Raw genomic sequence first — 22,294 nt, 5'->3', positions numbered from 1 at the left:
ACAAAACAATGAATCCAACCAACAAAGGCTTTGGCCAGGTGTGGTGGTACCCGCCATCTTTACTCCCCGCCCCTGCGAAGCAGAGGCAGCAGGATCTCTGTGAGTTCTAGGTCACCCTGGTCTATATAGCAAGCTCCAGGACACCAAGACATAGACCCCTTCCCCCTAAAATACACCCCAAACCCAGAAACTGATAAAAAGGCCGAGGAGGGGTTAAGAATGTAGGTGAGTGGAGGAGTGTCTACCCTGCAGGATGCCCTCACTTCAATGTCAGCACCCGTAAACCAGTTCGGAGGGTGGCGTAAACCAGTTCAGAGGGTGGCATAAACCAGTTCAGAGGGTGGCATAAACCAGTTCAGAGGGTGGCATAAACCAGTTCAGAGGGTGGCATAAACCAGTTCAGAGGGTGGCATAAACCAGTTCAGAGGGTGGCATAAACCAGTTCAGAGGGTGGCATAAACTAGTTCGGAGGGTGGTGTATGTTACAGCAGCACTGTGGAGGCAGCATGACCTGAAGAGCAAGGCAGTCCTCAGTCACACACTGAGTTCAAGACTGGGATGCAGGGTTGGGGATTTAGCTCAGGGGTAGAGCGCTTGCCTAGGAAGCGCAAGGCCCTGGGTTCGGTCCCCAGCTCCGAAAAAAAGAAAAAAAAAGAAAAAAAAAAAAAAAAAAGACTGGGATGCATAAGACTCTCAGAAGGAGGGAGGCAGGGAAGGAGGGAGGGAGGGAGAGAGGGAGAGAAGCAGAGAGAGGGTCACATCCTTTCACACTGCAAACTTGACAAGCCATGAGGACACAATAATTCACTGAGCCGCAAGGACAGAGTAAGGCAGAGGGTCACCATCCCCAAGTCAAGCAGATGCCCACAAACAATGTTGATTTTTTAAAAATGAGCTTAAGAGTTCAGGAGACAGCAGACATGGCCCTCTGCCACAGCCCAGTTCCTCTAGACTCTGAGCCTCTGGTTGGGTGATGACACGGGGAGTGGGAACCGAGGAGCTTCACTGAAAGCAGGAACAGAGAGAACCACACAGAGTGCTGTGGCCGCAGGCCTGCATGCCTGGTTTCATGCTCAGGCTGCTTTGCTTGTTTTAATGAGACACCATCTCTCTCAGCAGCCCTGGATGGCCTGAAACCTGCTGTGTAGATGAAACTGGCCTTCAACTCAAGGGAGTCTGCCTGCCTCTGCTCTCTGAGTACTGGGACTAAGGACATGCTCCAATACAGAACAACATACACAATAATATAACAACATACAAAAGTGCCCCAGGCCTGCAGGTATTTGAAGACTGAGGCAGGAGTATAGCAAGTTCAAGACCATCCTGGGCAAATAGTCAGTTTGTCTTGAAATAAAATATAAACGAAGGAGCCAGGTGTGACAGGACAAATCTGCAACCCCAACACTTTAGAAGGTGATGTAAGAGGACCAGAAGTTTAAAATCCTGAATTACATACGGGGTTCAAAGCCAGACTCTCAAACACACAAGCCAGGCATGATGACGCATGCCTTTCGCCTGAATTTTGGAAGCAGAGGCAGGTGGATCTCTGAGTTCCAGGCCAGGAAAGGCTACATAGTGACACCTTGCCCCACAACCAACCAACTAACCAAACAACCAAACAAATAAAACTAAACAAAAGAGATACAACAGGGCTGGAGAGATGGCTCACTTAGGGGGACAAACACCCACACTTGCTGTGCGAGCATGAGGCTAAGTCTGAATTCTCAGAACTCCTGTAAAGCCAGGTGCACAGCACAAGCTCTACAGTCCTAGCCTTCCTAGGGGAAGGCAGGGAGTGGAGGCAGCGGAATCCTCTACAGCTTTCAAACCATCCAGGCTGCTAGAAGGTTGGTGTGGTGGGTGGGTGTAGAATATGCCCAAGAGGCAGGTAGTTAGGAAACATCACAACAGAGACATGGGATCCCAGTAGCCCCCTGTTCTTCATAAAGAGAAGCTGGCTATACCCTGACAATGTCCACACGGAGTAAAGGCCATTTATTAACACACAGCACCAATAAACCACCATCCCCACAGAGTGCAGGCTCACTCAGTGCTCACATTTAACCTTTGGTCTGACGTGGGGGATGCCCATAAGCTGTGGCTCATGTGGAAATGGCTCTTAGCAAGGCCAGTGCTGCTCAATGCTGCTCTCTGGGGCACAAACAGAGTCCCTTGCAATGTCAAGAAGCTATCAAGCCTGGCACCACTCAGGCCTTGGCCCATAGTGACCCAGCCCTCTTAGGGCTGACAGCAGCTGAGTCCCAGGCTGTGCGTGTTCTGTCACTCACTCACCTGACACAGTGATGAGAAAATGCATCCTGACAGGGCAGCTGTGCAAACTGTGCTCACTGCTGCTCTGAAGATGCAGCCTAGATGCAACAAAGCCATGGCGAGGCTGCCCCTCAAGTCACAAACACCCACCTGCCTTGCCTCCTGAGGGCTGGGACTAAGGACATGCGCCACCAGGACTGGCTCCAAGTGCTCTTGATACAACCCAGGAGCTCGTGCATACAAGGCAAGAGCCCTACACCGCGCCAGTCTCCAAGTCCTGCTAAGATTTTTCTTTTCTCCTCCCTCCCCGCTTAAAACAGAGTCTCATGATGTAGCTCTGGCTAGCCTAGAACTTGCTATTTTGACCAGGCTGGCCTCAAACTCAGAGTTCCATCTGCCTTTGCCTCCCAAGTACTGGGATTAAAGGTGTGTGCCACCATTTCCGGCCCTGCTAGGACTTTCTAATGACTCTCCTGTGGAATCAGTGTTTACACTCTCCGTTTGTTTCCAAAAACATAGACCTGTGCATATGCCATAACAGACTGCTCGTGCTAAAAGCCCTTTCTCTAAGGCACCTGCGGCCAGGTGACATCGTGGTAAGCAGGTGGGGAACAGGTGCTGGCCTTGAGCTCGCTTATGTAAGCTCACAGCACCTGTGCTGGGCCCTCCACCACGAGATTTCTCAGTTCCTTGGTGAGTTTTCCCACGAGCAGCACAACATCCGCTCTACTCCATCCTCCGCACGTCAATGAACAGAAACTGCTCTTCCTGAGGAAACGACAAAGCCTAGTCTCAGGGCCTCTGAAGGAGCCAGCGTACACAGCTGTGAGTGCACAAAGAGACTTGTTAGTGCTGGGCCAACTTGACAAGCAACGGGTTCCGCAGCCAACTCTGGGGCACAAGCAGCTATTTTTATAGTAGTTCAGAGAAATTCAGCTCAGAAAGATGTCATGCTTTCTAGTAGACTCAAGACTCTTGAAAAAGGTGGCCTCTGTCTTTAAACTGAGTGAGATAACAAACCAGTTAACAGATTTTCAGTATAACTAGTTGAGTATTAATGTTATGAAATCCACTTAAGTCCTTACTTAAGTAAAATCTCTTTGAGGAATGGGGCAGGGAAAGGCCACAGAAGGTTCACTGGCCAATGCTCAGAGGGACGAAGGCCACATGCTCAACTTCACTAATCACAGGCCATAGCTGGAACAAGAAAGACCTTCATGCCGGTCCCCAAGCCTGGTCCCCAGCACCCATGGGTTTCAGCTCTGCTCTTCACAGGGACCCTGCCCAGCTCCCCGAAGCATTCAGTGCTCTGGAACTTGACCTGAGCCCCTGCTGTTGGCGTGCAAAGCAGCTGTCAGGGTCTCTGCTGCTCGCCGTGGGCTCTGAACGAATACACTGATAGACAACTGGACAACAAAGGGACAGAAAACAGGAGGGCTTCGGGCAGCTCTAGATGTCCCCTTTCTCATGGCACCTCAGCCACGCAATACCTTCTCCTCACCCTTATCAGACCCGCCTGATACCACGATAGCTAGCAGGTGAACGCTTGTGTGCGCTGTGGAGAAAATAGCGTATGCATGTGTCCATGTGTGCAAGTCTGTGCCTGTGTATGAAGGCCAAAGAAGGACATCGCGTGTCCTTTATCATCCTCTACTGTGTAGTCCATCAAAGGAAGCCATGTTTGGTACAAACTGCCTTGAGGGTCATCACGTCATTTGACTGTTCCTACCAAATACATGCTTCTCCCGGCCTTAAGAACACATCCCGGGCCTGGCAGTGCTGGCCCACACCTGCAATCCCAGTGTTCGGGAGGCAGAGGCAGGTGGATCCCTATGAGTTATAGGCCAGCCTGGTCTGCATACCAAGTTCTAGGCCAGCTAGGGTTACATAGTGAGGCCTTGTCTCAAAACTAAAACAAAAACCTTAAGCTGGGCATGGTGGCTCCTGCTTTTAATCCCAGTACTGAGGAGGCAGAGGCAGGCAGAGCTCTGAGTTCGAGACTGGCTTGGTCTACAGAATGAGTTCCAGGACAGTCAGGGCTGCACAGAGAAACCCTGTCTTAGAAAACCAAACAAACAAACAAAACCAAAATATTCCATGAGGTTATAATTGGCAAATTTATATTTTTCTTTTTTTTTTTTTTCTTTTCTGGAGCTGAGGACCGAACCCAGGGCCTTGTGCTTGCTAGGCAAGCGCTCTACCACTGAGCTAAATCCCCAACCCCCAAATTTATATTTTTAACTTCAAAAATGTTCACAACAAATAAAATCAAAACACAGAAAGGGGGAGAGAGGGAGAGAGAGGGGGAGAGAGAGGGGGAGAGAGAAGGAGATGGCTCAGGTGGTAAAGGCTCTTATGGCCAAACCTGATGATTTGTGTTTCATCTCCAAGACCCATAAAATAAAGAGAGAACCAACTCACTAACAGTTGTCCTCTGACTATAATGTGCACCATGGCATGTGCCCCTTTGCACACACAAATAAACTGTATTAATGCAATTTTCAAAAAGTCTTTTAAAGATTTAAAAAAATCTAGAAATAGCTCAAAATAAAGTCCACATCTCCCCCACTGGGCTTCTCCATTACAAAGAAAAGCAACAGGAATGAGTCAGTCCGAAGTCTCCTTCACAGTGTCCCACACCGGCACCTCCTAGAACACAAGACTCCCCCACTGTGCCCCACGCTCCCCTCCAAAGGCAGAGACACACAGCAGAGAAATCGGGGACCACAGCCTGGAGGCCTCGCTGCCAGCCGCCCCTCACAGCCCCAGCTTCCCTGACCACGCCTGACCAGTGAACTTCACTGCGGGTGAAGACTGTGCTGAACACGTGTAAAGCCTTGCATTTACTTCCCAGCATAAAAAGGGGAAAGGAAAAGCTGAATTTCCTTAAGTTGACTTATTTTACATGTATGAATGTTTTGCCTGCAGTTATGTTATGTGCACCATCTGTGTGCCTGGTACCCACTGGTTGGAAGGGCATTGGATGTCACGGAGTTATGGAGGTTGTGAGCCATCATGTGGATGCTGGAAACCAAAGCCAGGTCCTCTGTAAGAGCAGCAAGTACTCCTAACCACTGAGCCCTCTCTCCAGCTCCCAAGGCTGATGCGTTTTGTTTTATTTTCTTTTGTTTCTGATGTTTGTTTATAGCCCTGGCTGTCCTAGAATTCACTCTGTAGAGCAGTTTGGCCTTGGACTCGGAGCTCTGCCTGCCTCTGCTTCCCCAGCGCTGGGAATAGAGGCATGAGGCACCATCAGGCTAAGCAGACTTTCTTAAAGGTAGAAAACTGATGGGTAACCCTTCAACTGACTGCTATTAGACGCTAACATCCAGAACATTCTCTGTGTAATGTCCTCATTAGGACAGGAGTGGACAGCAATGCACAACAGTGACTGAAGAAAAATAATACTCCTACCAGTGATACCCTAGGTGCTAGAACAGAAAAGGTGACGAGATCCATCTGCCCTAAAGCTATGACTCGGACCAGGTTCAGAGTCTCCTGCTGGTGTACAGCATATGGCGAAGCGTGCTGGGCACTGACCGTCCATCTCTACGAGGAGCTGGTTGAGGGTCTGCTCCTCTTCTGTGTTGGAGAACCCGGACATGGAGGTGGAGCGCTTCTTCCCCACTGCATCGATCTCATCAATGTACACGATGCAAGGGGCCCTGGCCCGGGCTTCCTTGAAGAGGCTGCGCACTCGGGCGGCTCCCAGGCCTGAGGAAACAGAGTCAAAAGACAGGTAAAGGAAAGCAACTCCTACTGTTGGGTCAGAGTCCACCAAAGTGGCCTATGTCTAAGTGGCTGGTCCTGCAGATGAACCAGAGGCAGCCAGCATCTTGCCATCCTGGCCTCCCAAGCCGCAGGGGAAAGTGCAAGTTTCCAAGTTGATGTGGACCAAAGCTTATTGTGGTTTAAGGTAGGTTTCTCTGCGTAGCCCTGGCTGTCCTGGGACTCACTGTGTAGACCAGGCTGACCTTGAACTTAGAGGTCTGCCTGCTTCTGTCTCCCAAGTGCTGGGTTAAAGGTGTGTGCCACCACCACCCTCCTTGGACCAAAGCTTATCTACTTTCACTTGGGCTGTCTGTCCTTCTCTGTGGCACTCATGTCAGGGAGGTTATGTGGAAAGCCAACCCAGGCACTGGGCCAATGAACCTGCCCACACTTTCAGCCCACACCTACCTCCAATGACCTCCACAAACTCTGGGCCAGCCATTGCTAAAAAGGGCACCTGAGCCTCCGTGGCCACTGCCTTGGCCAACAGCGTCTTCCCACAACCAGGGGGTCCCAGCAGCAGGGCACCCTTTGGAACCTTGGCACCGAGCTGAAGGAAACGCTCCGGGCTCTAGGCGGGAACAGACATGGGACTAAGTACTCGGCATTTAACAGAGACTTTAAGTGACTCACGCAGAGGAGCCTGTGACAGTCATGAACGTAGTCACAGCTGCAGTGCGTCCAGAAAACAGTAGAGCTTCGTGCGGCCCTGGCTCCAAAACAAAGGACGGCCCAGTTGAAGTGGGCCAGTCCACTCCTCTCTTCTGAAGGACGACTTAGGCTGGCACTGTTAGTTTACCAGCACAGACACACACGGTGCCCGAGGTGAGAGAGTCACCCACCCATTCCATCTCACCCAGAGAACTCCCATCTCAAAGCCAAGTGTCTGCTCACCACAGCCCTCCTTGAAGAGAAGACACGTCACCACCCCTCACGTCACCACCACTCGCACCTCTCACTGGCTGAGCACACAAGCCTCACCTTCAGATAATCCACAAACTCTCGGACTTCCAGCTTGGCTTCGTGCATTCCTGCCACATCCTGGAAGCTGACTCCTTTCCCCGACTTCCCGTCCACGATGGTGAAGCGCGCCATTTTAAGCTGATTCTGTGCAGAGAGTCAGGAATGAAGCTCTGCTCCCTGGAGAAACGGAATCAGCCATGGCTGCTGCCTGCCTGACCTGACACAAACTGCTACATCCATCCTAGGTGGACCTGCTCCTCTTACAGCCTAAAAGCCTGCTCCCACAGTTATGATGCAGACCACAGACCACCTCAAACACACACGGGGAAATCTGGTTTGTACTGTTTATCTTAAGAGGAAAGTCATGTAGCAATTTATCTTTTAGAAAATTAGAGCTGGGGAGATGGTTCATGGTTAAGGGCACTTGGAATTCTTACAGAAGACTAGGTCAATTACTAGCACCGACACAGAGTTTTACAAGTTTGTCTTCCAGATGAGTTCTAGGAGAGTGGGCACTGCACACATGGGGTGCCCATACAGGCAGGCAAACGCTCATGCACGTAAACTAAACTTTAAAAAGAGAAATGAATAAAAATAAACTCTCTTTGGGCATGGTAGTTCATGCCTTTAATCCTAGCACTTAGGGTAGAAGCAAGGAGACTTCTGTAAGTTCCATATCAGCCTGGTCCACACAGAGTTCCAGGCCAACCAGGGCTGCATAATGAGATCCTGTCTTAAAAAAGAAAAAAGGAAAGGAAAAAGAAAAATACAAAAGTAAGAAAGAAAGAAAACAAACATAAAGCTCTCCTTGGGTAAGGAGTACAGCCCAGTGGTGGAGCACGCACTGAGCATAAACAAGGCTCCAGGGCTAATACCAACACCATCCAGGAAGAAGACGCATTCTTTAGCTAAGACAGAAGCATGCTCGCACTCTGTGAGAACCGAGCGTCACTCCCAGGGTAGAAATGGAGCTTCAATACCGCGAGCCCAAGCCTGAGGGATGGAGAAGCCATGGATGAAAAGTACACTTTCTAAGGTGCGGCGGGAGAAGGGAGGAGAAGGGAGAAGAAAGGAAGCGAAAGGAGGAGAGGGGAGGAGAGGGGAAAAGGGAAGAGAAGGGAAGAAAAGGGAAGAGAAGGGAGGAGAGGGGAGGAGAGGGGAGGAGAGGGGAGGAGAGGGGAAGAGAAGGGAGGAGAGGGGAGGAGAGAGGAGGGGAGAGGAGGGGAGGGGAGAAGGGAGGAGAGGGGAAGAGAAGGTAAAAGGGAAGAGAGGGAGAAGGGAAGAGAGGGGAGGAGAGGGAGGAGAAGGGAGGAGAGGGGAGGAGAAGGGAGGAGAAGGGACGAGAGGGGACGAGAAGGAGGAAGGAGTTTCTCTATGATATGGCCATTCTTTAAGCTACTTTTAATGTTTCTCTTGTTGGCTCATAAGAGAAACTAGGGAGAGGGGAAAAAAGGACCACTCCCAGCTGATCAGGGACATGGAGAACACAGTGTCCTATGCAGAGTGGGCTCAGTGGGCCCCATGTCAGAATATGTTCTTTTAGTAACACTGGCTATCCCACACTCTCCAGTCACCATGCAGGAGGGACGGCTGTGGATCATGGCTTCTCTCTAGCCACTGTAAAAGCTCATTTTCACTGGTTGGAAGTAGCACACACTGTTAATCCCACCACTGTGGAGGCAGACATGGAGGATCTGAGCCTGAGGTCAGCCTGGGGACCCCGTAGACTGTCGGGAAGGACTCAAACTCTCACACAGCAGCAGTCAGCAGCATAACTTACAAAAGCACTGAATCCGCCTTCCCTTCCGGTCATCCCGGCCAGTCTGAAAACATACCACAGGATGGCCAAGCCCACTGCGGTCATCCCCAGGGCGTAGAGGGCACTGGGTAAGAAGGAGAGGCAGTTATGGGGTTGGAAGTCATCATCAGGTAACTGAGGGATTAGAGCCTTAGCAGAGTCTGAGGTCGAGGCGGAAAGCAGACATTGTACAGACGTGTTTTCCGGCCCCACTGTGATCCACATTCTTCTCCCGCACAGGTCCTCGTGTTGAGGCTAAATGTACAAAGGCTCCCTATTCTGCTATGTGACAGGGACAACAAAAGCAGGTTCTTCTACAGCTAACAAATCATATTTTACCATTTCAATTAGTCAATCAAAAACAAAAAAGTGGGGGCTGGAGAGGTGGCTCAGCGGTTAAGAGCACCGACTGCTCTTCCAGAGGTCCTGAGTTCAATTCCCAGCACCCACATGGTGGCTCACAACCATCTGTAACAGGATCCAATGCCCTCTTCTGGTGTGCATGGAGACAGCGACAGTGTACTCATACTTAAAATGAATAAATCTTGACAGAATTACATCCTCGCGTTAGGTTCTCAACATGGGAAGGAAGAAGAGGACCACCGTGCTCTGCCCGTACTGCCCCGTCATCTGCCTGAGACTTAACAATAAACCAGTCAGCTGCCTCAGGGTGGGAGGTCTCAGCATCTGGCCTGTGCAGGTTAGAGGAGGTTATTTTCACAGGAGTACTGGCTAGATCCTGGCTTGCCCCATCTCAGGTCACAAACCCACAGCACACTTCTCTTCAGACACAGCTTCCATCACTGTTGCCTAGCAACACCTATGGGATTCGTGGACTCTCACAGTGTACCAAGCAGAGCTAAGATGCCTCGGACAGAGTTTCTATTCACTATGGGCCTTCTGAACCCTTCTGTTCTGTTTCCCTCTGTAGTGTGCTTATTTAAGAACCCCGGGTTGGGGATTTAGCTCAGTGGTAGAGCGCTTGCCTAGCAAGCGCAAGGCCCTGGGTTAGGTCCCCAGCTCCGAAAAAAAAAAAAAAAAAAAAAAAAAAAAAAAAACTCCCACAGGCAGCTAAGGACAGCAGACATCCCTGGGACCTGCACATCCACCCCTGCATTCTCACAGTCCTGGACCCTCCCAGGGGCCCAGTCAACCACCAGCAAGGTGGCTCAGGACTTGATCTGGTCAGCACGTCTCACACTGCAGTGAAGCTGGGCTAGCTCAAGTCCACAGAACAGCTAACATACTTTCCAAAGAATCCTGTCCGCTTGTAGGACACGGGAATCCTGTCCTTGCTCTCAATGTTCAGTTCATCTTCAGCTGCTCGAAGCTTCTCTTCAAATTTGTCGATGTTTGCAACCTGCATCCGGTACATCAAGGCCAGCCGCTGAGGGGCCAAAAGGAGAGGGGGCAGAGAGGGTGAAAGGTCAGCGCTGGCACACTGGATGACAACGGTGCTCCACAAAGGACACTTGGTAGAATGCACTTCCATGCCTAACAAGCTCTAGTTTTCTCAAGAACACCCTAGAAGGACAATCTCAGGAGATACCTTCTCTGATTGAAATGCTCTGCACTAAGTAAACCTCTGCCCTGCCACATGGAACTGCCCACAGGGACAGGCACCTGCAGAGGTCACAACCATCCCCATGCCAATCTGTGTCACCAATCTCAGGTTTCACTATTTTTGTTTTTGTTTTGTGAGACAATAACCTTGTGTAACCTAGGCTGGCCTTGAATTCACAGTCCTCCTGAAGGAACCACTGTGCCGTTTCCATGCCCAGAGCTCAAGTTCTAATGCACTTCCAGACTTAACTTGTGCTAACAATGGCTGATGGGTGCTGGCCCGACAGCCACAGAGAAGTCTTCACACTGCGCCATGGCTCAGGGGAGATTAGTGCAAGTGTCAGCAAGGAGGCAGGTAAGGGTCTCAGCCACATTTGCCTTTCTTCCCTCTGCCCATTAGATAAGCGTGAGTGTGAGTGTGTGTGTGTGTGTGAGTGTGTGTGAGTGAGTGTTTGTGTGTGTGCGCTTATGAGTGTGTGTGCCTGTGTGTGCGTGTGCTCGTGTTTGTATGTGTGTGAGAGTGAGTGTATGTATGTGTGTTTGTGTGCGCGTGTATGTGTGTGAGAGTGTATGTGTGAGTGTGTGTGTGTGTGTGTGTGTGTGTGTGTGTGTGTGTGTGTGTGTGTGTGTGTGTGTCCCTCATAGCCCTCAAAGCAGACCTGACTGTGGGGTCATCAGGCCTTAGAGCTGCACATGCCCAGATTAGCCTGGCACCACTTCAGGGCTACAGGTGGCCTCATTTCCTTATCCCTAGTATCAGGCAGATACCTTTTGGAATCACATCTCACTTATTTTCACCTCTTCCAGTCCGACCCACCACCCATCTGAGCTGCCTTGCCTGCCAAGCACTCCTCTGACTGACTACCTCCCTTCCTTAAGATCCACCTTAACAGGCACTGACCAGACCCTGCAGCCAGCCCTACTCTGTACACATCTTTTCAATACAACCAGGCAAGTCCAAGTTGAAGGGCTGACTGAAAAGGGGACATTCCCAATCCTCCCAGTCTCTCCAATTCCAATATCCCCCCGACTCACAGGCCGCCCAAACACCACAGCTCCTGGATGCAGGTAGACTTCCACCACATCACTCTCGGGCACCACCTGCACACGCTGCACCTCGCCCTTAGCCAGCATCTCGTTGACAAAGTCAGCCCAGGAGATGCTGCCGCCACTTGTGCTGAGGGAGTTGAGCAGGCTCATCACGATGGCGATGATGAACAAGGTGCGCAGCCTCTCCCGGTACATCTGGTCTTCCCGCTCCTTCCGCCTCCTCTCTTCTGAGGAACAGGGAGGATGAGGCACATCAAGAGTCAGCACATTTTCTCACAGGCAGCCCCTGGCTTCTTTCTCTCCTTAGGAATGCTCAGCATTGGAGGGAAGGGTCTGGGTCCTAATGCATCCCGAGGTTTTTTGGGTTTTTTTTTTCCCAAGTTACCCTAGCCCTTGCATGGTGGTGCACACCTTTAACCCCACACTTGGAGACAGAGGCAGGAGGATCTCTATGAGTCCAAAGCCATCCTGGTCTACATAGAGAGCTCCAGGACAGCCAGCACTACAGAGAGACCCTATTTCACTGTATCCCCAAAGGAGAGATACATTTGACAACACTACCCATGTGCTGTCTGCAGGCACTGGGACTTTATCCCCTGAAGCCACTTCTGAGGAAGCCGTGGTGCCCATTGCCGATGGCATAATGGCAGGTGATAGCTTTTTTCTTTCTTTCTTTTTTTTTTTCTTTTTTTGGGAGCTGGGGACTGAACTCAGGGCCTTGAGCTTGCTAGGCAAGCGCTCTACCTCTGAGCTAAATCCCCAACCAGGTGATAGCTTTTAAAGTCAAAAGTCTTCTTAGGAACACCGTGCTGTTGCCTTGTACAGAGGCCGTCCACTCCAAGTCCAGAAAGGCTGTAGACACAGGCACTGACATTGCGTACTGGGAACTGAACACCAGCACAGCTCCTGCAGCATACGGAGGCCATCAGGCACAGCCGGTACTTGCTCCTACCTGCCCCAAAAGTTAACATCTTCCTCATCACTGAAGAACCCAATTCTCCCTCTACCTAAACTTAGTAATTAAAATAAATAAAATTTAAAAATAAGTTGAGATCAAGTGTAGTGGTACAGGCCTTTAATCCAGCACTTGCGAGGCAGAGGCAGAGGCTTTGCAAAGCCCTTTCCTGCCCATCAGCAGCTGCATACACAGGGTATGAAGCACAGACACTTGGGAGGAAGAGAAAATGGACCTATGTGTTCCGGCCAACAAGAGCTACATAGTGAGATCCTGTCTCTAAAGACAAACCAAAACCCAAAACTCACACTCACAGGTGCTTCACACACACTCTCCCTCTCACACACAGACCACTCTGGGGTCGGCAAGGCAGCTCAGAAAGTAAAGGCATCTGCTGCAAAGCCTCGAGACCTGGACCTCGAGGTGGATGGACAGAACCAACTCTCAGAAGCTGTTTTCCAACTTCCCTAAGCACACTGTGCATGCATGCTCCAACCCGTAATAAACAAATAAGTATAATAACATTCAAAATTCAGGGCTAGAGACATGGCTCAATGGTTCAAAGTACTGGCCGCCCTTCCCGAGGACTCAGCCCCACACGGCATCTCACAACCATATATGTTCCTCCAGTTCCAGCTCCACTGCACGCATATGGTACACTGACAACAGGCGGACAAACACCCATACACACTAATTAAAGATGAAATACGGAACAGCAACACATTTCTGTAATGCCAGTACTTGGAAGGCAGTGGGAAGAAAATCAAGAGTTAAAAGGGTACAGTGAGTTTAAGGCCAGGCTGGAGAGGGATGGATCCCTGGAACTAGAATTTCAGGCAGTTTGCTCTGGAAACTGCATTCATGTCTCTGCAAGAGCAGTAGACACTACCGAGTCATATCGCCAGCCCCCTAAGTACTTCCTACATAGTTCTTGACCATCTTTTGGCTTAAAATGTGCCAGCTTGGAAAGCCCAGGGTCACAGCACAGTCTTTTTCTGCCTGAGAATCTGATGTCAGATTTTCTCTGAAGAGCTTATGTCATGAACCTCCACCAAAGCCATCACATGGTACAGACTAATTGCAAGCTTTGTCACCAAAATTCTTGTTCAGGAATTGGGGAAATGGCAGCTGCTGAATAGGCCACTGGACCAGGCACACACAGGTCTTCTGGCTCAGGAACCCTTCCTGCTGTGAGCACTGTGGAGTCTCATCCTGACTGCTGGTAACCGGGAGGGCCCTGGACAGTAAGGGCAAGTCTCACCTTGCAGAAGCAATGAAGGCACGCTCCTCGAGAGACCGCCTGAGAAAATGTAAGTGTATTTATCTACTGTATTTGTGGATGTGTGTGCGCGTGTGCACACTCCGATGTGAATTCATGTGAACCACATGCAGGCAGGAACCCAGAAGGCCAGGAGGATATCAGAACCCCAGAACTCCTGGAACTGGAGCTGAGATGGCTGGGAGATACCATGTGGGCGCTGAGAAATGATCAGGATCCTCTGCAGAAGCATTAAGTACTCTCATCTCTCCAACCCCTGCCTGAGATTCTATCAAAAGTTTACTCTCTAGTTAAATTAAAGATTCCATAAATTTAGAGAACCATAAAGAACTATAAAGAACCACTTTGCCTGGTTGCTTCCAGTAACCTTAGAAAACTAAAACAATCACAACCAGGTAAACACTGACCTTTCTTAGGTTACTGCCTGGTACGTTGCTGTGTGTGATCCTACCGCAGGGCTGTGCTCACACACCCACCACTGAGGCTGAGCTACCACATTTGTCCCCTCATGAAGACCGCCTCATGTTACCCTTCCCCAACTCCTAACCCCTCTAACCACCTCTAACCTGGTAATTGTTTCAGTTACCCTCATCTCTGGAGACAGTACTCCCAAAAAGGAGACTCACACAGAATATAGCGCTTTGTATCTCAGCACTCAGGAGGCTGAGGCCAAGGGACTGCTACAAGTTTTAAGCCCACTTGGACTACACAATGGACACCAGGCCAGGCGGGGACTTGGACTACACAGTGCACACAGGGCCAGGCGGGGATACGCAGCAAGACCTTGTCTAAAACAACAAGGAGCAAAACAGAAAACAATCTTAGTGAGAGAGATGCCACAAAGTCCCACCCCTAGTCATGAAGCTATCTGCAGTGCACAGCTGCTACAAAAGAGAACCCAGTCTTCTACCAGGAATGACACTGGGTTTATGAGCTTCGCTCCGGGGCTGGACCAATGCCTGGGAAGAGTTAGGCAACCTAGACCAGGCCGTCTTTGCATCGCTTTAAAAGAGAGAAAGAACATGAAGGTGGATGGGAGGGAGGGACGGTCAGGGAGGAATTGGGGGAAAGGAAAGACTATGACCAAAATACTTTATACTGGGGCTGAAGAGATGGCTCAGTGGTTAAGAGCAGTGACTGCTCTTCCAGAGAACCCAGGTTCAATCCCCAGCACCCACAAGGTGGCTCACAACCATCTGTATGGAATCTAGTGCCCTCTTCTGGTGTGCAGGTGTACATGCAGGTAGAACACCCATACATAAAATAAATAAATCTTTAAAAAGTAAAATTAAGACAAATCTTTTCTTTACTAAAGATTTATTTATTTCATGAATGTGGGTACACTATCACTGTCTTCAGACACACCAGAAGAGGGCATCGGATGCTGAAGGCTGTGTGGCTGGATGTGTATCACAGCGGTTACAGTGACTGCCTAACTTGATCCCAATACTGCATTAAACCTTATTTGCCAGAGGTGGTGGTGGTCCATGCCTTTAATTCTACCATTCAGGAGGCAGAGGCAGGATTGATCTCTGTGAGTTTGAGGTTAGCCTGATCTACTGAGAGTTCCAGGACAGCCAGGACTACAAAGAGAAACAAAAACAACATACCAAAACAAAAACAACAGCAACAACAAAAAAAAACCCAAACCCCAAAGTTTAAGAAATCCCAGCAGCTCAGTTCAAACGTTGTTTTCTACGTCTTTACCCTCCTGGGTGAGTCTTAATTCCAGAAAGGTGAGACCTAAGATGTAAGGACTTAGATTCCACACTCGAGGCTGTGGCCTGGGACAGGGCGGCATCAGCTGTAAATGGTGGTGATCCTGCTCCTGCAGACCTGCTCTGTTCACCGTCCTCTCCCAGATCTCCCAGCGCATGTCACGCACCCAGGACCAGTGAAAACACTGACCAAGGTCCCCACTCCCAGGACTCGGGGTAGAGCTAAGATTTATCCTTTCTGTGACAGAGGGACACAGGTGTCCACTGAGGCACCTCTGAAACAGAACAAAGGACCCAACAATCGCAAAAGTAGGGCCGTTCACACAGGACCGGCCATCAACTGTGCCTTCCTGAATAAGCCTCGTCCTGCTAAGAGGAGAGCACAGGAGACACAAGAGGGACGAGCACGTTGGAACACGAGGCGCGCGTACCTTCGTCATCTTCCGGGGCTTTGCCTTTGGGTTTATCATCATCTTTGTTCTTCTGCTTCAACCCTGAGGTGTTAAAATACAAAGTACTACCTATAATAAATAAGAAAAAAAAATAAGTTTGCAGCTCTGAGACAGACAAGAGGGCAGTATGTCCACACACAACGTCACAGCGGAATGTCAGAGCGCTGCCGCTGCCGAGAGCCTCTGCATCGGAGACATCACAGCATTACCCTCTATGCATCGACACTGTTAGTGTCTGCTGATGACAGAATAATGAATTATTTACTAATGCACAATGGCAAGTATCTTTGCTATTTAAAGTGGGTAGCTAGTGGCCTGAACATACTTCTCTTGCAAGAGGACAAGTTTGTCAGATCACAGCCACTTGTAAATCCAGCTCTAAAAAAAAAATTTAACACCCTCTTCAGGCCTCTGTGGGCACATGGATATGGATGGACACGGACAGACAGACAGACACAGAGAAATAGAGAGAAAGTTTTAAATCTTTAAAAAAGTAAAATGGGGGGCTGGATGCTTACGCTTATGCATCCATGCCTTCAGTTCCGGGGGATCCAACACACCCTTCTGCCTGCTCAGGGCAGCAGGCACACATGTGGTACACACACAAACATGGAGGCAAAACGCATATACACATAAGTAAAGCTAGAAAAGGTTTTAAAATAAAACAATCACCTGGCTAGCCAGGCACTGGTCCACGCCTCTGATAGTAGCTCTCTGAGGGCTGAGGCAGGGGGTTAGGCTTGAGCTCTCTGAGGGCCGAGGCAGGGGGTTAGGCTTAAATTCAAGGCTACAAAAGAAGTTGTACACAAGCCTGAGCTACATGAGACTGTCTCCAAAAAGAAAAAAAAAAACCAAAAAATTAATTTTGTTTAATTGGCTTATGAGAGAATAAAAATTATAGGATATAGTTCAGTGGTAGGACACATGCTGGGTTTAATCTCTAAAAACACGCCCCCAAAGTTACCAACGTAAGTTTGGAATAACACGAGTTTGTTAATAGAGAACGATTTAAATCTGCGTTAAGTGAATTTGAACAGATAAATGACACAGTAGTGCTGGCACATGTGACAACAGCAGCAGCCCAGCTGCCCGGGGCCAAGGACAGGCTGGCAAGAGGCGGCACACACACTAAGAAAGTCTCAACAGATCACGGAGAAAAGTCACCATGACGGCAACTCTGTTTCTTTAAAAAGAAAAAAAAAGCCTAAGCCAGGTGTGGTAGCATATGCCTTTGGCACCTGGGAGGTAGAGATGGGTAGGAGACCGCTGAGTTTGAGGCCAGCCTGGTCTACAAAGTGAGTTCAAGGACATCCAGGGAGAGACAGAGGAATCCTGTTACAGACGAATGAACAAACAACTAAAACTTAAAAAGCCCACTAAGCCCCAGATATCTGTGTGAGCGTTCTGCCTGCCTGTTTGTATGTGTATCATGTGCATGGCTACGCCTATGGCACTCAGGATCCAGGGTCCCAGATGGTCGTGAGCTGCCTGATGTGGGTGCTGGGAACTGAACTCAGACCTTCTGGAAGCGCAGTAAGTGTTCTTAACCTATGAGCCACAGTTTCGGCCCCAAGTCTAATTTTCTTCATAAGCGCATTAGCAGACTGTCAGGTGTCGTGTCGCGCATGCCTTCAATCTCAGCACCTGGGAGGCAGAGGCAGGAAGATGTCTGCGAGTTCAAGGTCAGCCTGGTCTACAGAGTGAGTTCTAGGGCAGCCAGAGCTACACAGAGAGACCCTGACTCAAAACAAACACCAAATGAATCAGAAGCAAAACTGCCTTCATTTCTGTTAGACGTCAGCACTGAAATTCTGGCAGGTGAGGTGTATTCTGCGCCCAATTCACATCGGAGACACAGAGCATGGGAAGAAATTCAAATGAAACTCAGCAGGTGAGCCCAGTGCCAACACAGGCTGTTCCCTTTAAATTGGGGACGAAAGATTCCACTGTTCCTCTTTCCAGCTGGGCAAAAAGGAGTGAAATTGCTGCACAAACCCCAATGTCTTGTGAGATAAAGCAGAGGGTTTGTAGAATTTTAAATCCCAGCATTTGGGAGGAAAAAGCGAGACCTGGGTCTGAGGCCAGCCTGGTCTACAGAGTGAGTTCCAGAACTGCCAGGGCTACACAGAGAAACCCTGTCTTATAAGTAAATAACTTATTTGTTTTTAAAAGCAATCCATGGGGTTGGGGATTTAGCTCAGTGAAAGAGCGCTTGCCTAGCAAGCACAAGGCCCTTGGTTCGGTCCTCAGCTCCAGGAAAAAAGAAAGCAATCTAGAAAGAACAACAGCCACAACAATGAAATGTAACTTAATGTTTATTTATTCTTTAAGATGAAGTGATTTTTATGTGTGGGTGTTTTGCACATATGTCTGTACACTGTGTACAGCACTTGTGAAGGCCAGGAGTTGGATCCTCTGAGGTAGGCATCACAGATGGTTGTGAGCTGCCATGTGGGTTCTGGGAACCAAACCTGGGTCCTCTGGAAAAGTAGCTCTTAACTGCTGAGCCACCTCACTCGTCCACACTACTTAAATATTGGGCTAATGAGATGGTTTAATAGGCAACGGGATTTGCTGCCAAGCTTGATGACCTGAATTTAATTCCTAGAACCCATGAGGTGGAAGGAGAGCCACAGGGAGCATCCCTGCACTCTACACTCATTCTTTCTCTTTCTCATTCTCATTCTCTCTCTCTCTCTCTCTCTCTCTCTCTCTCTGTCACACACACACACACACACACACACACACACACACACACACACACACACAGTGTGGGAGAAAGAGGGAAAGAGAATAAAACCCTTAAAGTGAGCAAAAAGAAGTCTAGGCCTGGTAGCACATACCTGTAATCCCAACACTTGGAAGGTAAAGACAGGAGGATTCTAAGTTCAAGAGCAGTCCGGACTGCAAATTAATACCTTGTCTCAAGAAGATAAAACAAAAACCGAACAAACCACGGCAAGGCCAAACCGCAAACCCCAGGTGAGGAGCAGCTGGCCTAGGTCCTCCCGCTGGGAAGGGACAGGCAGGATGATTAAGGCGGGCTCAGAGCCCCATCTATACACCTCATTTCAGATTATGCCGAGTCTAACAGGGCTCAGAGCACAAAGAACCAAAGGCTACAACGAAAACATTGCTTAGAGCACTTGCGTACCACACGCAAGGTCCTGAGTTCAGTCCCTGGCCTCACAGAGCCCTGGATGTAATGGCACGCACCTGTAACCTCAGGGCTGGAGAGGGTCAGAGGCTCCGGTGTTTTGTTTTGTTCTTTAAAAGAACCGAAGGTTCTTAGTGGCTGTTACTAGTCTTCTGGCCAGTGTCGTTGTTCTGCTAACAACCACTGGTCAGTGGTCACTTGTCACTTGCCAAGGAGCCGCCACTCTTCGATTACAGGCACACACTGAGAGGGCGGATTCTGCTGCACACCTGGGTCGCACAGCACACCCTTCTGCTCCTAGATTTCTCTACCGAAATCACAATAAGCACTGTGATCTCCGGGGAGGGGGGGACTTGGAGGCAAGGGGACAGCAGGGTTTCACTAGCTAGTTCTGGCTGGCCTCCAACTGGCAGCCCCATTTTAGTGCTGGGATTACGGGCATATAAGACCATGGTCCTCTTCCACTATGCTCTTAGAGGACTACAGTAAAATCTGTGTCCGTCAGTAATGGAACATGCAACGATACATACACACCTGAAAGCTGCCACAGTCTGATTGCACTGGGAACTATATGCCGTTTCAGTAACAATCCGCTAACACCTTCAAAGCTAGGGGTCAGTATTCGCAATAGCAAGCTCTGTAAAAAAAGAGAAAGACTGAGGTAATACTCAGACCACACACCACCACAACACAGGTCTGGATCCAAGTCCTTGCCTAGTATGCAGAAAGCTACGGATTTGATCCCCAGTACCCGCTTAAAGCTGGGTATAGTGGCACTTGCCTGTAATCCCAGCGCTTAGGAGGTGGATGCAGGAGCATCGAAAGTCCAAAGTCATCTTCAACTATACACATTAACTCCTGTTGAGTGTTACTTTTCCTTCTGTGTCTTTGTGAGATAGTCTAGCCTCAAACTCAGTGATCCTCCTGCATCATCCTCTCAAGTGCTGAGATTATAAACATATGCCACCAACAGACAGCTTGTTTCATTTTTGGTTTTGACATTTGTAACTGCGTCAAATGGTTCAGGCTGGCCAGAATTTACTATGTTGCTGAGGATGGCTTTGAAATCCTGACCTTCCAAGTATTAGTATTATAGGTGTGCTCCACAGTTGGATTAGCCTTTTATATTCTCCCCCTACCCTCCAAACACACACACAAGACAGGATCTTACTATGTAGCCTTGGTTAGCCTGGCATGGAACTTTATATGTATATCAGGCTGGCCTTGAACTCACAGAGATCTACCTGCCTCTGCTCCCAGTGCTGGGATTAAAGACCTTCACGACCATGACCTATCAACCTTTAAATGTTAAGATCGACAATCCAATTTGACACTCTTCATGGTACAGTGAAGGCTAAGAACTGGAACCCTGTTACCATTGGGAAGGCTATCTGTACCTTCTAGGGGCAACATTCCCACCAACATCAAATGGGGTCACACTGGTACTGAGTACACTGCGAAGGTCACTCATATCTTCACTACAGTGGAGAAAGCTGGGGCCCACTTGACAGGTGGAGCCAAAAGGTCAACATCTCGGCCGCTCTACTGAAGCTGCCATGTTTGAGAACTACGAGTACAACTCACTCATAAGCATCAGCAATGCCTCCTGTTCCACCAGTTGCTTAGCCCTGATGCCCAGGCCATCTATGTCAACTTCCATGTCCTGAGGGGAGTCATAACGCCAATCCATGCCATTACCACTACATGGCCTCTCAGGGTAACCCGCATGATGGCGACAGAGCTGCCGAGAGCATCATCTTTACATCGACTGCCATTGCCAAGGCTGTGGGTGACATAACCCAGAGCTAAAGACCAGGGAAGCTCACCCAAAGTCTGCCCTACCACCTGGAGAAAGCTGCCAACCGTGTGACATCAAGAAGGTCACGGTGGGGGTTGGGGATTTAGCTCAGTGGTAGAGCGCTTGCCTAGCAAGCGCAAGGCCCTGGGTTCGGTCCTCAGCTCCGGAAAAAAAACAAAAAACAAAAAAAAACAAAAACAAAAAAAGAAGGTCACGGTGAAGCGCTCCTAAAGGGCATCCCGGGAGACCCAGTAGCCTGAGACTTTGCCCGTGACACCCACTCTTCCATCTTTAATGCTGCGGCTGTCATTCCACTCAACTACTATTCTGTCAGATTCGTGGACTGGTGCAGCGAATCTGACTACAGCGACAGGGTGGTGGGCCTCAGGGTCTACACTGCCTGCAGGGAGTGACAATCATGGGCCGGCTATTCCGGCAAGAGCACGAGAGGAAAAGGGAGGCCCTCCACTGCTTGAGGAGTCAGGTGTCCCATGAACATATTGCCTAGAATCTCCCCCTCCTTTCCATCCCAGACCTGCCTCCCAAGAAGGGGAGGGACCAAGAGAGCGCTACTGTTCCAACCAACCCCATCAGTGAAATTCACTATACTCAGCTAAAAAAAAAACAAAAAACAAAACAAAACAAAAAAACAGATGAAGAAACAACAGAAATCAGTAACTTTCAACCACAGACAGAAAAGGAAGAAAAGAAACGTGAACAGGACTCAGTTCTAAACCAGGGGCTACGGTACAAGGCGTCTCTCTCACACACGCTAGGAACAGAAGGACCACCCGATGCAGACGCTGCCTCAGGTTCCGGGGAGCCCACATCAGCCCCACTGCATCTCGCCGAAGAGGAAGGTGCAGGTGCACATCCGGTCCGCGCGGACCGGCCACACCCGTCGCCGCCGCCCGGCTCCGAGCGGGTTACCTGAGGCGCGTGGCCTCCAGCCGCAGCCAGGCCAATCGGAGTCCCACGGACCACGTACGGCCGCCTACCGCCGGCCCCGGAGAAGAGGCCGGGGCTCCTGTCTGAGAGCTGGGCCCACAGCCGCCAGGGCCCGGACTCCGGGCTCTGGCGGAGCGCGCGAAGCAGCAGCAACGCGGCCGCCATGGTGCCGAGAGCGGCGCCTGCGCAGTGAGGCTCCGGCCGTCCTAACGGTCAGGTTTGGAGAGCGGCTGCCCTTTGCGCCTGCGCGGGGTTGAAGGTTGGGCGCTCCTTGCGACGCCTGCGCGGTGCGAACCGTTTGGTCTCGGTAAGGTTAGCTGCTAAACTCCGGTGTCAGCAGGGAGCGCAGCGCTAACGCTAGCAGCCCCAGCCTGCGGGTTCCCGTGGAGACAGGCCACGGTTACCCGGTATTTGTCTCGCCTTTGTTTTATTTCCATTTCAGGTTGCGGTTTCCAGTGCTTGTTAAGTGGATACGTGATCCTGTTTTCACATTGCCTCTTTCTCTGCGTTCTCTGGTGGTTCCTGTTGACCACTTTCTGCCCTCCTTTATGTATTTATTTTGTTGTTGTTG

The 22,294-nt window shown here is 49.9% G+C and overlaps 1 protein-coding gene across 1 annotated transcript in view; it reads right to left on the bottom strand.

The window, feature by feature from the left end:
• Positions 1–21,926, bottom strand: part of Spg7 (SPG7 matrix AAA peptidase subunit, paraplegin) — a 34,873-nt gene extending 12,947 nt beyond the window's left edge. The window contains exons 1-9 of the mRNA XM_032887486.1: positions 21,706–21,926; positions 19,512–19,614; positions 15,800–15,889; positions 11,402–11,643; positions 10,051–10,190; positions 8,786–8,888; positions 7,024–7,149; positions 6,451–6,613; positions 5,812–5,985 (exon numbers count right to left, since the gene is read on the bottom strand). Of these exons, the coding sequence (XP_032743377.1) occupies positions 5,812–5,985; positions 6,451–6,613; positions 7,024–7,149; positions 8,786–8,888; positions 10,051–10,190; positions 11,402–11,643; positions 15,800–15,889; positions 19,512–19,614; positions 21,706–21,888 (1,324 nt within the window). The 5' untranslated portion in view covers positions 21,889–21,926. The remainder of the gene's footprint in view (positions 1–5,811; positions 5,986–6,450; positions 6,614–7,023; positions 7,150–8,785; positions 8,889–10,050; positions 10,191–11,401; positions 11,644–15,799; positions 15,890–19,511; positions 19,615–21,705) is intronic.
• Positions 21,927–22,294: the final 368 nt, after the last annotated feature.

The sequence above is a fragment of the Rattus rattus genome, chromosome 17 (genome assembly GCF_011064425.1).
Source record: "Rattus rattus isolate New Zealand chromosome 17, Rrattus_CSIRO_v1, whole genome shotgun sequence".
Taxonomy (NCBI): domain Eukaryota; kingdom Metazoa; phylum Chordata; class Mammalia; order Rodentia; family Muridae; genus Rattus; species Rattus rattus.
This window is presented reverse-complemented; position numbering and strand designations above follow the sequence as displayed.